The sequence below is a fragment of the Falco rusticolus genome, chromosome 2 (genome assembly GCF_015220075.1).
Source record: "Falco rusticolus isolate bFalRus1 chromosome 2, bFalRus1.pri, whole genome shotgun sequence".
NCBI classification, from domain to species: Eukaryota; Metazoa; Chordata; class Aves; order Falconiformes; family Falconidae; genus Falco; species Falco rusticolus.
The window spans coordinates 11,500,040-11,519,880 of record NC_051188.1 but is presented as its reverse complement, the minus strand read 5'-3'; the positions used below and the strand labels follow the sequence as shown (position 1 = coordinate 11,519,880).

General features: G+C 37.0%; 1 protein-coding gene across 3 annotated transcripts in view; it reads left to right on the top strand.

Annotated features, from left to right (window-relative positions):
• SLC36A4 (solute carrier family 36 member 4) overlaps window positions 1–19,841 on the top strand; it is a 108,491-nt gene that overhangs the window by 70,548 nt on the left and 18,102 nt on the right. Inside the window, exon 11 of one of the 3 annotated variants that reach the window (XM_037377296.1) lies at window positions 19,242–19,447. The exons of the other annotated variants lie outside the window; for them this stretch is intronic. Within the exon in view, the coding sequence (XP_037233193.1) occupies window positions 19,242–19,342 (101 nt within the window). The 3' untranslated portion in view covers window positions 19,343–19,447. Of the gene's footprint in view, window positions 1–19,241; window positions 19,448–19,841 lie in introns of those variants that run through there. 3 annotated transcript variants of the gene reach the window in all.

Genomic DNA, 19,841 nt, shown 5'->3' with positions numbered 1-19,841 from the left:
TATAACTTTGCTGCCATATAAAACTTGGCTTCCCGTGGCTTTAAGTGTCAGTGCAGTTCTGGTCTCTATTTTGACAAGAATGTACTGGGGTAAGAGAGAGTATATCCAGAAAAGCAAGTATTCTCTGACTTCAGCCCAGATTTAGCTCCTGGAGATTCAGTGTCTTATTAATACATGCTGGTAAATATATATTTCAAAGCCATTCCTTGGCAAAAAAAAAAAAAAAAAAAAAAGAAAAAGAAAAAGAAAAAAGAATCTGATAGTTCAGTGCAAAAATAAGTAATACAGTAGCTATTTTTTCACATTACTGTTACAGTTTCTTTGGTGATTAGCAGAAGGATGAGAAGATAATTTATCATTTTCATTTACTTTCTGAAATAAAAGGGAACAGAGAAATTATGGCTAGATTTTTTATAACATACTACTTCAGCTCTGTCACTTGGAATAGCTACACTTTGCAAATGAGAAGATTCTAGAAAAACTGATCTGTATTCAGCATAATTCATATAAGGCTGATTTTCTGTGTTGTGTTACCTGAATCTCTTTTTATGCTTCAGAGAGAACTGGAGAAGGAGTTTCTATTTAGGATATAATTACTATTTGCTATTCCAAAACAGGACATTTTGAAAGGGGTTAGCTTTTCTGTGAGGCTGCCTGGGGGTTATGTACAACTCTAGTTATCCTACGAGCTGAGAATCAAAACAATTTTCTCTAATGATATCACAGTGAAAACAATTGGAAAATACAGTATGTAGTAGTTGTTTTGTTGCATATATTCAGATATATGTGTCTCTTTCTCATTCAGGCTACAAAACATGAGGGAGAGAAAATTTATGGAACAGACTAACCACTCATGTATAAAGCCAGGTTCATGGATTCTGTCACACAGCAGTAGAGTGTAGATGAGCATTTCTTACACTATAGGCTATAGTCTTTAGTGTATAGGCTAAGACTTTAATTCTGCAATAACAGCTGGTATCAAAATCATACGTAATGGCTAATATATTAACCTTTTCCCCTAATTGGTATGCTTGCATAGCAGCATTTCATGCACTAAAATACCAAGGCAGTTTCTGTGTTTCTCTTCCACTAAGTGTCTTTCTCCTACCTTCAGACCACTTTTCCTTGATCCACTTAAAATCTGTAGTATTTTTATTAATAAATGTCAACCAAACTGCTTGCTGAGATACCAATAATATTTTTATCTGATACTGAAGAGTTTAAGATGGTGCATGTATTGATATATATGTGTGTGTGTGTGTAAAAGAGGGGAAACAGATAATAGGGAGCAAAGACATCTGACACATATTTGGAGTCATGAAAAAACCTAACATGTCATTTTAGTTTCATCATTGTTATCTAAAGGAATACAAATAGCTTTTCCGTTCTTCAACAAAAAGCACTTTGTGATATCTCTCTCTCCTTTCACAAATTCATTGTCCTTAGAAATGGTACAACATTAATGGATATTGGACAGTGGGTACTGGAAAAGATAGCTATTGTAAGTTAAAGAAAAAAATTTAAGCAGAGTAAAATACTAGCACAAATAAGTTAATATTGTTTATTAATAACTGGGGGGTTGTACCCTTTGAAAGATGTGGCCAGAGTTGGTGTGTATGTTAATCTGTAAAGTGTGATGAAGGACAAAGCATGTGCCATTATAAACGGTAATTGATGTATGAATGGACTAGATGTTTTATGCACAGAGAAAAACATGTATCCCTGTCAGTAAAGACTTTTGATCTCAATAGAAAACAAACAAAATCAGGCAAGAAAACAAATGATTAAGTGACTACCTGAGAATTGGTCATTGAAGGCCAGAATTTGTCTGTATAGCATAAGCAGAGTCAGTTTATTGAGAAATTCCTGGCTGCAGTGATGATGATGCCAGAAGTACTTTGAGGAAAATGGGTTAAGAAGTATATGTTCTGCTGCTTAAGTCTTCACAGAGCACAGTTCAGCTGCATGCCAGTGCCTAGTGACAGAGCTTCTGCAAAGGTGGTCTATGAGGTTACAGTGAAATTGTAAAATTTACTTTAAAAAATCTGCCAATAACACAGTCCTGATACCAGGAGTCTCTCCTAGGCAGACAGGCTCGTGAGAAAAATGTGTCCCTTGGTGGTGGTGATTCCTTGGTTGAACCAGGAATCATTGAAAATCCTGATACTGTGCTTGTTGTGTATGAACTTCAAATAACTCTGAAATTAGAGGACCCTGAAGAGACTTTACAGAAGCTCATGGCTGACGGTATAACCAGAGAAGGACAGTGCATATTTTCAAGAGTTGGGTAATGCACATGAGGTGTCAATAATTCCTTCAAGAATCACTTAACTCTTCTTTAAGTGCGAAAGAGTAACTCCTGCATGGAGCTACTTAACATTAGGAAAGTATTATCTGTGTTTGATGCAATTCACTGGACTACAGAAAACGAAAAGGTAGGGAAGATCTACTGTTACTGTTCTTTTCTGCATGAAAACACCTGCTCTTTTAAAAAAAGCTGTTATACTGTTGTTGTCCTCTCCTTGCAACTCACTTGTGCTGTGATCTCCAGTGTTGCCCAGGCTATTAAATATTTCATCTGGCTACTAGCATGTATTGAGAGGGTTTGGAAGAGATTGTGCTTGTATGTCCTTTCAAGGTCTCTTATTACCAATTTCTATTTTTTCTTTTGCCTTTCTTTTTGTGGTCAGAAGGTTAATTTGTTTGAAATTCCTGCACCACACAACAGTTTAAAATCCTTTTTCATTTCTTGCGTGTGCATGAAACCATGGAAAATTTGGAGTTTCACGTAAGTGGTTACCTAATTACAGTTTCCTAATATATAAAAATACAATGTTTTCTAAAAAAATTCCACCATAAATAGTGTTGAAATAAAAAAGTGTGGGAAAAAGTAATTTTGAAGGAGACTGTTTTAATATTTATAGGTGTTTTACTTGCAGAAATATTGGGACTGAATCATTGGTAATAAGTACATGTTTTGAGAACATGGGAATTTATAGAAACAAACATAATTTTCAACTTCTGTATCTAAGTAATTCTTTCATATTTAGTAGCTGTAAGTTCATAAAGCTAAACTTAACTCTTTTTGCTTTTCTCCATTTTTGGTAGAAGTCCTTCTGTGTTGATTTACTTTTATATTGGGGTATTTTTGCACAGAGGGTACTATTTAAATTTTGGAGCAAAGGAATTGTTTTGATTGGAGTGATAATCTCTTGTTTATAGACTAATGTGAACTTTTTGAGGTTGATGATTTCATTATGTGGTTAGTTATTTCTTGAACTCTAAGGTTGCACCAGAATCTTGGGACTTGTTTACAGTGAAAAAACAATGAATTACTTAAAATGTAAATTAGTTTGACCTTGAATTGATATAGAACATACAGTGAAGTGGTTTACTACAGGTTGTAATGTAGAACTGCGTTTCTTATGACATAATAGCTTTTTTTAAATAATGAAACTGGGTAATTGAGTATTTAATTGTAGTTCCCTTAATTTTATAATTCCATAGCCTTTTCAGATGATTACACTTTGGTCTTGATCGCAACTGTTTTAATCAGTGTAGAGCTGTAACGGAGGAAGCTATAATGCAAAAGAGCAAGATTTTGGAAAAATGCTGGTGATTTTTTTGCTTTCTAATAGTGGGTTCTGGTATTGACTGCAGCACTGCTACAGAGCAGGTGATTTATTTGCCTGACCTCTGACTCAGTGAGAAGAGAGATGATGGTAAAGATTAAAACAGGCTGTTGGGGGTTTGGGAATTTCTGGAGCTCAGGTAGGGAAGGAATGTTTTATGATGAAAGGTTATGCACAGAGAAGTGGGGGCAGATGGTTGAATGGCAGGAAAAAGATGGTACCTTCATTCTTTCCTAGAGACTTGTTGCCTCCAGGAGTGGGGAAGTGTTGATGGTGCTGGGAATATTTCTTTCTGGTCCCAAGGAACTCTTTTCCCTTGTAATCTACTGCTGTTCACACAGGGAGAGACCAAAGCAGTTCAATGTAACTGTTAGTGTTGTATATGCTAATCTGTTCAATGCATGAACTGATTATCTCAGATGTATTAAGCCTCTTTATTTACAAGTTCAAATCTTGGTTGTTCTGAGCAAAAAAAAATTATTTTTTTTTTTGCTTCTACATTCCAGAATTTAGTTGCATTTTTTGCTATGTTTATGTAGAAATTGAGACAAATTGCATAAGTCTACTTCAATATTGTGCTTATGCTTTTGGGGACAAACAAATTTGGACCTTACATTTTGCAATTGGTTGCCTCATTTAAAAGTGTAGGCTTCAGGGTCTGAGCTTTCCTTGAGTTGAAAACAAACATTCTGCAGTAGTGTAAATGATGGTTAAACCTCTGTGATCAGCAGTTGCTCTTTTAAAATAACTAGATTTACAGGTACAGGCAGTAGCTTCTTACCCTTCGAAGAAACAGCAGAGGATTTAAAACTAAGCAATCGTTTTCCTTGTAATAGGCATTTGAACTGATTTTTCAACTGCTCGTGTTGGGAATATGATTTTGTGTACTAGAATTCCTTTCCGAAGTGTGTAATGCAGAGATTAGTATAAGGAACCTTTTTTTTTTTTTCTCCCAGCTTTCTACGATTTTGCACATTTCTTTCAGGCTTTATGCTATCAGAGCCATTCCAGGTTGATCATAGGATATGTATGTATAGTGGTTTTCAGCTTCTGTTTAGAAATGTCAAGTGGTATAGCAGTGTTGTACTAAAACCACTCTATATACTTAGAGTTAAAAGAAAATGCACTAGGACCAGGGCACAAGTCTTGTTTGACTCGTTTATGGTCCTCAACAGTACTGTGTGCATCCCTGGGCTTTTTAGTGCTGGGCTTCACTCTCTCCTAAAGTTTGTCTGTAAGTGGCTTGCTTCTACTACAAGAGAGGACACATGAAAATGTGGTTTAAAAATGATAAAAAGATCAATTATTTGACAAAAAAGTCTATTTCAGTATCAAATACAGAGTTCTCTTAAAGATGGTGCCTTCACAATACAGAGGTGAAGACAGCAAAATCATTCAAAACCGGGCTCGTTGCACACTGCTGGCAGTGGCAGAGTTGCTGCAGCATCTGAATTAAGTCTTGTTTACTTACCCTGTGTTTATACTGAAATGCTATATAATGGAATAGCAGTCATGTCTTACGGATTGAGTTGCAGCTATCTTTCAGTTTCCATTTCTTTCCAGTGAACTTCATGTATGAGAAAGATGAAAACTATAATGTAGTTATAAGATTTTTCTGTTCCGTAAATGTGGATGCTTATCAGTAGATAGTAAAATAGCATAAATGAAAGTTTTACTTAGTAGTTTAGCAAAAATAATCTTCCTAGCTATTGGTGCAATCCCAAGCCTGTGAACTGAACAAAGGGTTTGGAACTGAACCTTCATGTGTGGTTTTTATAGATCCTGAGGCATAAGGTGGGTGAATAAATCTGGGAGCTGTAGCAGTTCCCAGGGGAGGAATGGGAAAAGATGAATCCTTATTTTAGAGAGGAGAAAGATATTAATTGTTATGGAGGGACAAAAGTCTTAGTGTGTCTGAGGTGGTATGTTAGAAAGAAAAATATGTAACAGCTACTGTCAAGTACAGGTGTGGAATCGGACTAGTACCAATGGCAAAATGCTGTTGATCTGAATTAAATTATCTGAAGTTTATTCTGAAACTTGCTATTTTAGCTTTGTGAAACCAACATACATTGTATTAAGACTGAAGTTCTGTAATCAGTAGTATCTTCTCTATTGTGATACAATAGCAGAGCACATGATGATACATACAGTTGCCTCAAGTCTCCATTAGAAATTATTCCTAAATTTCATTCTTTTTTACACTCAAAATTTTGCTATGGACTAAGAACACATTGTACACAGGTGCAAGGATTTATTAATTGTCTAATATTTTAAGAATATAATTAAAATACAATGCATTTGTTATTAGTCCAGTTATAATGATATTAATGCTCATAGTCCAAATGAATTACTACAGAGAAGTTATATACAATGTGAAGTTGCTATACACAATGTAGGGTTACTCAGTAGGTACACGAGTTGCTAGATTGTTAACATACCTTGTAGTTACAGATCTAAGCTGGAACAAGTTAGGCAAAAAAAAAAAAAAAAAAAGTTGACTGCTTGATGGCTGGAGAATTGCTCTCACAGTTAAAACAAGCTAAAGTCAGCTCAGGCTAATATAGGTCCAGACAAGTCCAGTCACCCTGTGCTGTTAGGTGTGCACAAAACCTGTGGAGTTTTTCTGGTTGTAGCAAAATTGTATTTAATGGCTTACATGTTTAATTAAATTGTATTTTAAAATATTGTTATGGATGCTAACCAATTGCATGCAAAACTGTTGGAAAAAGGTTGCTTTAAATGTATCAGAGATTTTAAAGGCTGAATATTTCTGTTTATCCACAACACAATTCTGTACCATCTTTCCGTAGCAACAGAATCTTTGCTTAGATGAGAAACCTTCACTTCATCATTTCCTGACTTGTAAAATGTTCTCCTATGTTCTCATACTACAATATTCAGTTGGGATATGATATATTCATGGAAGAACTGAACATTACATTCTACTGTTGGAAACCAGATGTTGGTTTTGAGGCTTCATGAATGTTAAATCTCATTCATTTTTTTTAATGTGGAAAACCAGTTATTTCTGTTTTCCCTGTTCTACATCAATAGCATCTTTCACTTGTAAAGTAGCAAAGCTAGTTTGTTGGGGTTTTTGTTAGAGGTGGTTTATGGGCTTTTTTTTGGTGTTGGGTTGAGGGTTTTTTTGTGTAGAGGAGATGTAAAACATGGTACTTACACTGTCTTCATTGTGCCTTGTCTGCTTTGTAGGGGATGGCCACTGAGCTGGTGGTGCAGATACATACTGCAAAAAAGTAGATGTTCCTTTGTTACCATCTGAGGTTCCTGCAACCTACTTATTTGTCCAAGCACTCTCAAGAGATATCCTAATTATTATGTACTTTGGAATTCTAGCTAATCGGTGCCATTTAGCACACAGGACTCATTACATGTACTCTGGTTTTGCTTGCTGTGCGGTAGATCCCCCCTTTTCCTGTTGCTAGTTGAACGGTTCAGACTGTAGAAACAAAGGGACACACTTAGATCATTTACAAAGAATTTCTGTATTGAGATTATTAGACACAGGGTGTCTAGGTTAGTATAAACCATGGATTTTTATGTTGTTAATAAAGCTGGTACGTACATTACAACCATGTAAGTTTTTAAAGTCTGTATGTAATATTCCTTTCACTCAGTTTGTTTTAGAAGTATACAAAAATCAGAGTAGAGAAATAGGCAGCCTGTTAAATGTTCGTTAGCTATCATACTACACTGAAAAAGGTAGATGCTTATATTACTGAGTTAATGCAAGTACTTCCTGTGCTTTTCAGTTCATGCTTTATGAAGTTAACCTTTCTTCTCTCTTACTTTGGGTTCACTGTTACCATTTAAATTACTTGTGCCCTTCTAATCTGTCTGCGCAACTCTGTATACTTCATATGGTCAAGTTATTTTTATTCTAAGCCAACACTTTTCTTTGCTTTTGAAAATACTGATCTTCCAAGTGTTCGTGTATGTCTATGTTATTTTATGCCCCTTTCCAGGCCCTATTTCCAACAAGGGGGGAAAAGGAAAAAGCTGGAAAAAACCTGAGATGTATAGCATTTATATACAAGTGGTTCCATTATACAATTAAATGACAAAATAATCTTCTACAACATGAAAACAAATACAGAATCGCACAGCATTGGAGGCAGGAAGGCACCCTTGGAAACTGCCAGCCCTGGTCTTCTGCTCAGAGCAGGGCCAGCAAAAACAGGCTGCTCCAGGCTGTGTCCAGGCAGATTTTGAATACCTCCAAGGATGGAGACTGTGCAGCCCCTCTGGCTGACCAGTTCTAGTGTTTGACCCTCACAGGGAAGATGTTTTTTCTCCTCTCCAAAAAGAAATCATTTTATTTCAGTTTGTGCCTACTGCCTCGCATCCTGTTGCAGGGCAGCACCACTGTGAAGACGCTGACTCAGTATTCTTTACTTCCTCCCATCAGCTGTGTGTACGTATTGGCAAGATCCTCCTGAGACATCTCCAGGCTGAACAGTCCCTGCTCTCTCAGCCTCTCCTCTCATGAAAAATGCTCCAATCCCTTATTCATCTTTGTGGCCCTTTGTCAAACACATAGCAGTATGTTTGTATACTGTGCAAATGTATGTCCTTTGGATCTAAAAATACCATTTTAAAATGCATTTAAGTATTTTAAAAGCAATTTTTCTTCAGATTTCAGATCTGCTTGTTCTCCAAGCTACTGCAGCACTTTGAAAACTCAGCCTAATGCTCTGAGGCATTTAAAATAGAGAATGTTTAAGAAGATAGGATCACAAGGGTAAAACTCACATTTACACTTATGAGCACCCATATGAGTTTTAGTTGAAAAAGGAGTAATATTTCCTGTATAAGACTGTGAACCACAACCCAGTGGAACAATAGATGTATAAATAAACATATAACCCCTTAGAAAATTACACCTTGATTAGGGAGGTCTGGTACCTGACATGTAGCCAGTTCCTAAAACTCCTTTTCCATTATAACAGAGAACTTACCATCTACACATTTTTTTTTTTATATTTATGGCCTGCCAAATACTAAGTATTCAACACGGTAGAATGCGTCTAAATTCTTTATATTTCTGTATTTATTGTCTAGGTTTATAAGGTGGACAATATTTTAAGGAATGAAAGCCTACAAGTAATACAGTCTAAATCTAGAAATTTCCCTGATGTGTCTGAAGTGCTGAGCCACCCAACAAATTTAACTGAAGAAAAGTGGTAGTTGTTTGGTGGTTGGCATTTCTGACATCCAGCAGATGTTCGAATAGGGATTTCATAGTATAGTTCCTGATATCTGTCAGAGAGGAAGGAGGAAATGTCTTTCCTTATTCTTTTTAGTTTTGTTTTGTTATTACTGTGAGATTATCCAGCAAATTTGGAACATGTCCCCCTAGCCAAGAAGACATGTAATCCTTCGGCTTTGTAGTCATTTGAAAATGTTTTTAAAATCAATACATGCACTGAGCAGCAGAGGTGATAAAAGGACATAGCTCTTGTACATTGGTTGTAGCTGTTGGAATCATGTCTGTCATGTTTTACAAATACTTGTAGTTTCTGAGTACTTCTAGCAGTGAAGAGTGGCTGTCTGTACCTTCCTGTGCCATTAAGCAGGACCTGAAACTCCATCGTCCTGCCCTGCTCTAGGCTGCTCTTTCTCCCAGCCTGTTGAAGAGTATAGGGCTTTCCCCTTTCCCATAGCATTTTTCTTCTCTAACTGCTGGTTCCTGTTGTCTTGAGACCTAGATAGGCAAAAATTGTTCCTACAGCTGTACTCGTTAGTTCTTGTTTATGTAGGCAATGGGAATGGTGTTGCAGGAATGAACTGGGAATCTCTTTACTACCAAAAAAATTTATAGCCTCCTGAGGAGTTGCCTGTTACCATTCAGGAAAGACTCAAAATTGCAGACTTCAAAACTTTTCAAAATGGGCTGTTTTGGTCTGTGGTAGAACTGCATAATGTTTTATCTTATGCTTTTTTTTTCCTGAGTCACACAGATCTACCCTAGCTAGTTTAAATCACAAGACCACACTCATTTGGCTTGATGCTAGACACCTACCTCTCATGCTAAAATCAGGAGCGTCAGTGCTGTCAAATTCCCATGGGAGGTTATGAATGCAACTTCAAATCCTAGAGGGGCTGGCTTCTGCTTTGAGGGCTGTGGTAGGTCATAGGTACTCAGGCAAAGTAGCGGGTGTAGCAAAAAGTTTGAGAAACAGGTAATAATTAGTGAACTACATGACTGCAGGCAGAAAAAATACACAATCATTTCATTTTAAAAATACATCTAAAACATTACCAAGGTTTTTTTCTCTATATAAGCATATCTCATGTTGAAATATCTGATGATGAGGCAGATAGTGTGTATAGGTGCTTCTTGATGGTGATTCAATCTTCCAAATTCAGCCCAATTAAAACTCTGTACAGGAATGTACTATCAGGCATGTGAAAACTTTTTTTTCCTTTCATTTTATGCTTGTTTTTATATATTATGTGACTAGATCTTAATGTGCTCCACTTTTCATTGCATGGAGAGTCAATTCTGCTATTTTTTTTTAGTGAAGTGAATGTTCCCATTTTAATTCCTCTAACAGTTACTGTTTTGGTTTTTTTAAGTGGTCCTGAGAAAAATGCAAGAGAATTGTCTTGCTAAAGTGGTATATGTTGGAATGCCTCAGTCACCGGTCACAGAGTTCTCCGTAATTATTTCTGCAATAATGTGATGAAATTATTTTCCAAAGGCATTTCCAATGTGTACAATTGATGTGGGTGTTTCACGTGCAGGCATCGTGTCTGTAGGGCGCCTTGCAAACATTAGTTAGGTAAACATTGCTCTTACAGTAGATAAGTATTTGTAAAATGCTATCGGGCTTGCAGGTTTGACTGCCTTCAGAAAACAGTAACACTTGAAACATATAATGATGTTGATTACTCGGTTACCACAAACTTGTCCTAAAATGTCATGCTGTACTAAGCCACTCATTTTGCATCCACATTCATGCATATCTGAAATTAACATTTGGTTTAAATAGAGCAATGGTATAATGAAAATACCTGTGATTATATACTGTGAATATGTCTAGAGGAAAAAAATAAGTGTGATATATGAACTCTCTGTAAAGGAAACAATTTGTTGCAGCCAAGGAAGTAAAATAGCTTACAGCACATTGTTTAAAAGTTAGAACAAAACTTGGCACAAATATCTAGCGCAGTGATGATTTACATCACATTGTTCAATTTGTAAGAACGTGTAGAAGAAGGGGAAGCAGAGAAGCAAGATGTTTAACAATGCTGGAACCGAGCTGTATTGTGAGCGTCAGGAGCAGAATGGATTATCAAGGGGAGCGCAGTTATCTGGGGAGAGATTTTTCAGCATTTTTCTATATCTGGGGAGAGATTTTTCAGCATTTTTCTAAAACTGTTCGCTTCAAAACCTTGTTCTTTACATGGCATTGTAAAATTCCATAGTAGTGTGATTTTTAATGTCATGAAATCTTCATTGCTATCACCTATACCATGCACAAGTTCTTATTAAAGAGTATTTGTGAGATGTTTCATTGCGCTCAAGTTAGAAATGATTATGCAGCAAGACATGTATTATGTACATTACAGCCGTGGCATCATTGCTGCATTTTTTAAATTCAGGCTTCTTAAACCAATGAATGAAGTGGAAAATCTTCCTCAGGAATTTCTTACTGATAATTAATAATGATTCTTAAGCATATCTACTTCAACTGATAAAGAAGGACACCTGTGACATTGAAGAAATGATGTCCAGTTCTTTTCTGCACAAAAAGAAATATCCACATATGAAACAAAATAATAAAACCAAAATAATTTTTGTACCGTCTCCATCTTCAGAGGAGCAAAGAAAACTGATTCTGTGAAGTTTTGTGAGTTGGTAGACAAAAGGAGCATATAAAGGGATGAAAGAAACAGGTGATGCATATCTACACTAGTCCTTGCTAATATAAATGTTATTGAACGCAGAGACGCTTCTTGGGTGGTTTTTGTAGAAGAAAATAATGAAAAACAGAGATAGATTCAGTATACTTCACATCCAGCACATTACTAGTGAGGAAAAAAACCCCACAAATAACCAAACAACAAAAGAATTGTGACATCCTAAGGGAACAGATGTGTATCATTTCCATATTAATTATCACTGCATTGATTTAAATCAAGTTCTTCAGGAGGCTTCCATTTACATTGGAAAATATTGTGGGAACTTCATTCCTCTCATACCCGGAGCAGCAGAGAATCCCTGATTGCCCTTAGCACTGGCTTCTCAAGGTACTCATGGAAGGCAAAACCTATTGGAAATACCTGGTGGGCCTGGTGAAGGATTTTTGTGCATTTCTGGTGCTGATCACTTGGAAATCCTGTGGGACAAAGTGTGTTGGGGAGTAGGATTTAGCGGTTTTAGTTTTTAAATGTGCTTAAAGAAAGTGTACCTGTGGCTTTTAGAAATGGAATACAACTATGGTATTTACTTGATTGACCTTAAAACACTGTGTAATGCCTTGGCTGCCATTTGTGATAGCTAGATTAAGAAAATAGAAGAAAAGAAAGAAACTGGCTGCTTGAAGGGGCAGTCCCTGTCCGTAGTTAGCAGTAACTCTTGACTCTTCCTGGAGGAAAGCAGAGAATCATCATGCATCATGGATAACATTTTTCAATCTGAAGGGCTGTTTTGAGGCACAATTGGCCATTCCTTCTAGGCTTCAGGTCTTAATTTTGTTTGATCAACTGTCAGGATTTCCGTGAGTCGGTTGCAGAATTATCACGCCTAAGGGAAAGCTTAAGGCTGTTGTAGAATCAGAAACCTTCGCTACTACTCTGACCTCAGCTGGAGAAACTGGAGGAGTTTCAGTGATACACCTAGCCTTGTGGAGCACTTGATGGTTTGTGTAATATGTAGCTTTAATGAATTGTGTTGCATTGACAGGTTGCCAGATAATTGCAGTAGAAGGTGATAAATAGATTGCTACCTTAATCCGGTTTAGAAAAAGCGCTCACAAATATTGGTTGAAACATTTGAAGTAGTGACTTAGAGCAAGTGAAGCACAAGTTTGTGGCATGTTTTTTTTAAAGGCTGTAAGTGAGGTTGAGTTTCTCCCTGCTGTTTACCTGTGCTGCTTTAATTGAATGGCTTTACCATTCCAGTTAAAACAAACTACATGGAAATTCTGCATTTAAATTGTGCCCATGAAATAAGTACTGTTAAGCTTTATGAGGCTGATGAGGAAGTTATTTAAAGGTAGTGTGAGCAGAAAACACCTGAGTGTGATGATGGGGTCTGTCAGTGTAGGTGCTTACTTAAGTTGAAGATGGGGTACGTGATTTTAGTTTTTTGTTGAAACAGAGAAGAGAGGAAAGGAAAAATGTGTTAAATAGGGGGTTCTTATGTTTTAATCAAATCAAACAACTAGAAAATCAACATTTACCACAATAAAACTTAGGAATTTTTTTTCTTGTTACTGGTGTTGTGCAGCCTTTTTTCTGTTGATTAAATACATTTGTGTGGGTGATACCAAACATTCATAGGTTATATGTTTTTCGTATGTCCATGATGGCATGAGTGATGAAAAATTGAATGGATTTCTATCTGGAAAAGTTGCCATTATTTTTTAAAAGTCAAGCATATTCAAGTCAAGCATCAATAAGTCAAGCAGCATGCACTTTTGTGTTCAAGTCTGATCTCCAGTTGTGATATCTTGTACAATTCCTCGGCCTTGCTACGAAGCTTTGACATCAAGAAACCATAAAATCAAGGTTGTCTGTACAGTCTTAACCCTTCCTATTATCTAAAGAGCATACAACATTTTGTATCTGTGTTGTGGTTTAACCCCAGCCGGTAATTAAGCACCACACAGCTGCTGGCTCACACCCCCCTCACCCTGAGGGATGGGGAGGAGAGTTGGAAAGGAATGTAAAACTCAGGGGTTGAGATAAGAACAATTTAATAATTGATACAGAATAAAAATGGAAGACCGATAATAACAGTGATGGCAATAACAGTTACAATGAAAAGGCGAAGGGAAGGAATAAAATCCAGAGGGAACAGAAGGAAGGAGCACATGGTGCAGAACACAACTGCTCACCGCCCACTGACCGATGCCCAGCCAGTCCCTGGGCGATGATCCACCTGCCCTGGCCACCCCCCAGGTATATATACCAGGCATGATCCCCGTGGTATGGAATGCCTCTTTGGCTCGTTCGCGTCAGCTGTCCTTGCTGTGTCCCCTCCCAGTTCCTTGCGCCCCTCCAGCCTTTTTGCTGGCAAAGCCTGAGGAACTGGAAAGTCCCATCAAAGCCAAAACCCAGCCCCGCACTAGCTCCTGAGAAGATCATTAACTCCATCCCAGACTAAACCAATATAGAAATATATACGTTTGTATAATTCATACCCATTATTTATGCCTACATACTCTTCAGGTTGCCAAAGATTTGGGAAAAGCATTTATATTAGAAATCTAAAGTAAGAACTCCTACTCATAAATAGGTCACTAGGGCAGTGAAAACAACAGCACTAACTCTTCTATATTATGCTTGTCAAGACCGGAGCCTTAAAAATACATCTGTATAATAAGGATGCAGAATATAGTCCTTGCTTTATTTTGAGCTCCTACAGTTTAGAGTGTCTTTGTCTTTCCCTGGTACAGCTAATGTAGGGAGGACTTTTGTCTCCTAAGACTGTATTTAGCATTTATTGAAATATCTTTCATTGAACAGGATGGATACCTTAGCCCAAATCAAAGTCACAGATATCTGAGTAAGATCTGTATTCTTTTCAAGCAAAGGCTTAAGAGCCAAAATAAATAGTCTGTCAAGCTTTATTTTTCACTTCCTTTCCAACTCCGTCTGGCTTTTAGCCATTGAATTTTTGAAACATCCTCCACAAAATCTAACTGTATTTCTACATTTTCTGTTCTCCTAGCACAGACTAATCTGATCAGTTTTTAAATCATTCCCATGCCTGCTTTTCCTTCTGATCTGCATCTTAATAAACTCTGTTGTTCCAATTTTCACCATCTCTACTTTGGCATTCAAGTGTCGACTTCATTTATGCTGAACAAGATGCTGAAGTTCCTTCACTTCTTGGCAGCCAAAGATTCAACCCTGTAGAACTGGGAAAATATAACTTAAACATTGATCTCCAAAAGTATTCCAGGTCTAAAAATTTCAAGTATTAAAGCACTTAGATTTGAGAAAGTTTAGATGCTTATGAGACAGGTGTTTTTTTCAGGTGTTTTCCTGTTGCTATCCTAGGATATTGCAAATCCCTGAGGATTTATTTTTGTTCTTCAAGTCACGCTGCTCTGTGTCTGATACTTAGGTTAAATGCTGCCATTAAGACACTTGTCTTGAATTATTCTTGGCTAATATATGTAAATAATTTTAAATTTCTGCTCATCGGTAAGAAGCAATTTATGATCTGATGAGGTGCCAAAGTGGTATTTAGCTTTGACTGTCTGGAAACACTCTGATGTTCACATATACACAGCCGATATTTTAGTGCAATGTGCCATTAAGATTGATTTCAGTAGTTTTGTCTTACGCTGCTGCAGGTGATCAGGCTGTGAGGAAAGCAGGCAGTGTATTTAGATGCCATGGTGTAGAGATAGAATACTGGGAAGATTTCATATTGAATATTTTTGAGGACCCGTGTTTGAAAATTTGGCCACAGCAAATCTGGGGGATGAAATTATGTTGCATTGATTTCAGTTAGTCTTTCTGCAGTTAGTTCGGTATCCGTCAGTGGCAACTGTGAAGCAGAAAATCAAACTTCTTGGGCTTTACATTGGTAGCATGTGTGGGGTTTTTTTCCTGTCTTTAGCATGGTAGAATCTTGAATAATGGCCAGAACTTGCAAGTTCTACTGTACTGTGTTTTTACAAAGAGGTTTTCTAAATACAAAAAAATAAAACTATTTTTACAAAGTGTTCCTGTGCCAACACTTCTGATGTAACAAGTGTGCTTATTTGGATAGTGTTTGATTGTCACCATTCTGCAGCTGCTACGTCACACAGTGCATAGTTAAGGCATAACTCAGCAGTGCTACGATACTGATTACAGCTTGTCAGGCACTTCAGGCTGCTCCTCTGTACTTAACTGAAGTAGGTATTTTCTAAAAGTATGAGCCTCCAGCAACACCACTAAATTTCAGAAGTTTCTATTTTATACCATATTAAGCTATAGTATTATACAGGAAAGGATTTTCTTTAAATTGATTTTTGTTGTCTCGAATGGAGAAATGAAGTTGCTTTGGATGCTTTTCAATGTAATTTCTGACAATTTTCATTTTTAGTGTAGTATTTTGTGGGCAGTTGAACAATAAGGTAGAGTAGACTACTTTTTTATCTAGAGGAGACTACCTTTTTATCTCTGACACTATAATACAAGTCTAACAAAACATAAAGACGTTTAGCATTAAAGTAGGCAGCTATTTTTGTCCTGATGTGCAACTACTGCGTCTTATATTTAGCTTTTCGTTTGATTATAGATTCTACAGGGCGGGGACTTACATACAGTAAGTATAAAGCAGCTTGTAAAAAATAGCATGATGCTGCATCAGTTTTATTCTATGGTAGGATTAAAAAGAAAATTAACTCCTCCTTGCAGCCTTTCCATGTTTGTTGATATCTGTTTACAAGAAAATTGTGCTGATGTCAAAAGTGACATTCTTGTGCACCTGAAGGCATGAGAGATTGTTCTGTAAGGAAACAGCTGTATGAAATACAATTGATCATGGTTTTATATGGCATTTAGAACAGTGAGCTCCTGCCATAGTGATACTATAGGTGTCCATATATTAAATCATCACAGTGTCTTACCTTATTGCATTCATCATCACTCTAATAATTTCTTTTGTTGAGAATCATTACTTTCTCTTTTGTTTCACTTCTTTCCATCTCCATTTCTTTCACTGCAGCTAATTCAGGGCTTCCAGAAAAGCATTACTATTGCAAGGATCTGAATCAGTCGGTGCACTGTTGTTTTCAACTACTCACGCTGGTGCAGCTTTGTAACTGTTTGACATTCAGTCCCTTGAAGTGAGAGCAACAAGTTTGCCAGTAGTAAAAGCGGTGTCTGCTCAGATCAAAAAGTGAAATATGTTTCTTTACCAACATTGAGAAAATGTGAGCAGAAAGCCATTTAAACTGCGGTAGAACTGCATGATACAGCACTTGACAGGCTGTGTGCACCATCTTGCCGCTTCTGCAACTCCTCCTCAGGTGGTTTCTCCTCTCTGCTTCTTTTGATTGCGTATTTCCTAGGGAGGAAATTAAACCATGCCTTTTTATCACATTTCCTTACATTTTCTTTGAAAATGTATGCTGATTTGTCAAAGACGTTTTTAAAATGTAATTTATTAACTTCCTTCAGAAGGAAAGTTAGAACAAAAGTTGTTTTATTTTATTTAGTAAAATCAGTAATAAGATTACAAGAAAATCTGGAATTTATTTACTTCCTCTTGACATCATAGAGACAAAGGATTGTAGATGGAATAATGCAGCCCATAAGTAATTAAGTCTCTTTTTTGCCAAAATGTCTTTGACAGTGAGTTGTGTTCCATTCCTTAGTTGTGTGTTGCTTCATATATTTTTAAATTGCAGGCAGAGATTTGTCGTAATTTCAGTTTCTTACATCAGCCAACAAAGACACTGTTGCCCACCTCTTAACTTGAGCGGGTGTACCTCCCTTTGGAAATTAGGCTGCTATGTCAGAAGCCTAGTGCAACTTTTCTGTCTTATTGAAACTGTAAGGCACTGATGATTTTGTCTCTAAAAATGGGCGTTTTCTCTACATTTCCTGTTGGAAAGTTGTAATTTTATTTGCAGCGTGACAACTGAGAATAAGATGCCAAATCAACGTGAATAAGCAGCTAATGGGGATTTCTGTTGAGATTCCTGCATGGGACCGCAGCCCTTTTTATTAAAAAAAACTCATAGCTTTCGAATAGTTGTGTGCCCCGTTAGTCCTTTTATTAAAGCCTGGGCCATTAGGTCGCAGCTTGTCAACAAATTGGTGGACTGCAGGGTTTCTGCAGACCATCTACTGATTTTTTTAAGCGCTTGAGTAAGAACCTCTTCTCATCCCTTCTGAAATGCTTTGTGCATGAAAGCCACTCTTCATCTTGGTGATGAAGAACAGGAAAAACTCTTCTGAAGGATGACTGGCATATTGTCCTTTAGGGAAAGAACTGCTGAACTCCTTGCTTGGGCCAGGAAAAAAGCATAAATATGGCCCCGTAGTAATAGAACTTCTAGCATGATCTGTTGGCCTGAACTGGCATATATAATACGGGGGTGTCTCAAACTCTATTACTTTTGTTTATGTAGAAAAATAAACAGAAGCTTCTGGGAGTAAGTTCTGTAAAGGTTGTCCACAGTTACTGTTGTCAGTTATGTAGCTCGGGTTCCAAATTGGACTTGGTTATCATTTGTCACTCGACAGAGGGATTCTAATCTTCCAAACTTTCCTATTTTCTCCAATTACGTCAGCTAGTCTAATTAAAAATACTGCTTTTACCGCAGTTAACTTTATTTTAAGGAATATCTGGCTGCAAGTATGAACACTTATGAGTCAGGAAAGTCAAAAGCTAATGGCTTAAAAACCATGACGTTTTATTTCTGTTTTATCTGATTTTGTTCATTCTTAGTAGATTTTTTTCTTAAAACCTCAAGTTCTTATTTTTATCTCTTGCTATAAATGACTTCTTTGCATTCCTGACTCTAGACATTACACCAGAAGTAATCAGTGTTATGCTTTACTACATTTCTTAGACTAACATGCAGTCTTAAACTGAAGACAAGAGGGAAATACTGTATTATAAAGTGTTTTCTAGATAAGTCTGGCCTTGACTTCTTGCAGTCGGTTTTATTTGTTATCAGTTGTAATTAGTTTACAGAACTCTTCTGTGCCCAGTTCCCCCTTTCCTAGTCTCAGTTGTGTTGTGCACATAAATAACACAACTTTTTCTGTCCTGACTTTACATGTACATCTCCAGTGAGTGTAGTAGCCCTTTCACCATAGTATTACTAGTGCTTGCTCCTGAGTTACTTGCTCAGTTTAACCTGTAGGTACTTCTCACAGTTGCTGCTCTCCTGCACCATGTCACCTGTAGGTACCTCCCAGGCATGCTGCTCCCCTGCACTGTGTCACCTATAGGTACTTTGCAGGGTCACTACTCTCCTGCAGCACTTCACCTATAGGTACTTTGCAGGGTCATTGCTCTCCTATACCATGTCACCTATAGGTACTTCTCACAGTCGCTGCTCTTGGGCACCATGTAACATTCTGTAACTAGCACCAGCACTGGGGATCTGAGGCTTCTGTTCTAGTTAAAAGTATAGTGGGTCTTAGCATTGAATAGATGCACTGTTCTAGAAACTTCAGAGTTTTCTAAAGACCAGGTGGGGAAAATCATACAGAATCTGTTGGTTTGTGATACTGGGGTGTTGTGGGTTTTTTAATCTACCAAAATTATAAGTAATTGTACAGTGGTAAGTTGTCATTAATTAAAGAAAACATCTTAAACATTGTAGCAGAGGTTTAAGCCATTCTGAGCCTTTTTTTTCTTTTTTTTTTTTCTTTTTTTTTTTTTTTGGTATTTAGCAGAGTTAACACAGCTCAGGAGGAAGTTGTGCGGAACTGGTTTTGGTATGGGAGTTAAACATAAAACAAAAGTCTTCAGTCTTCCGATGGAGAAGCTTTGAAGAAGATTTTTAAGGGGTAATATTTGAAGAAAATTAAACTAGCATGAATAAGGATAAAATCACCATAATATCAGAAAGGAAAAGCCAATAAAAGAACTGTTTTCTGAAGGTAAAGATATCACAGTTGCATTACAAATTACAACAGTAATCTTTTAGTAAAATCTCTTTGTCTTGGTGTATGAGCAGCCAGCTGAATTGATGGCTTTTATCATGGCTGAAGCTCTCCTTTAGGTTTTGTTTGGCTTTGCATTGTTACTGATTTTCAGTGTATCGCTGTTTTGTTGTCCTTTCAGTGGTAGGTTACAGCTTACATGTCAGAAATTCTTAAAAAAAATTTTACTTTTATGACTGAAAATAGATGTTCACAGAATGTGCCTGTCTCTTCATGGAAGCCAGTTTGCAGCAAAAGAACAAATGAGGCCCACGGAGATGAGTTCTCTGTTTTAGAGCGCTAAATAAGTAAGTCTACTTTTTTAAGCTGTCTCATTAAAGAAAACAT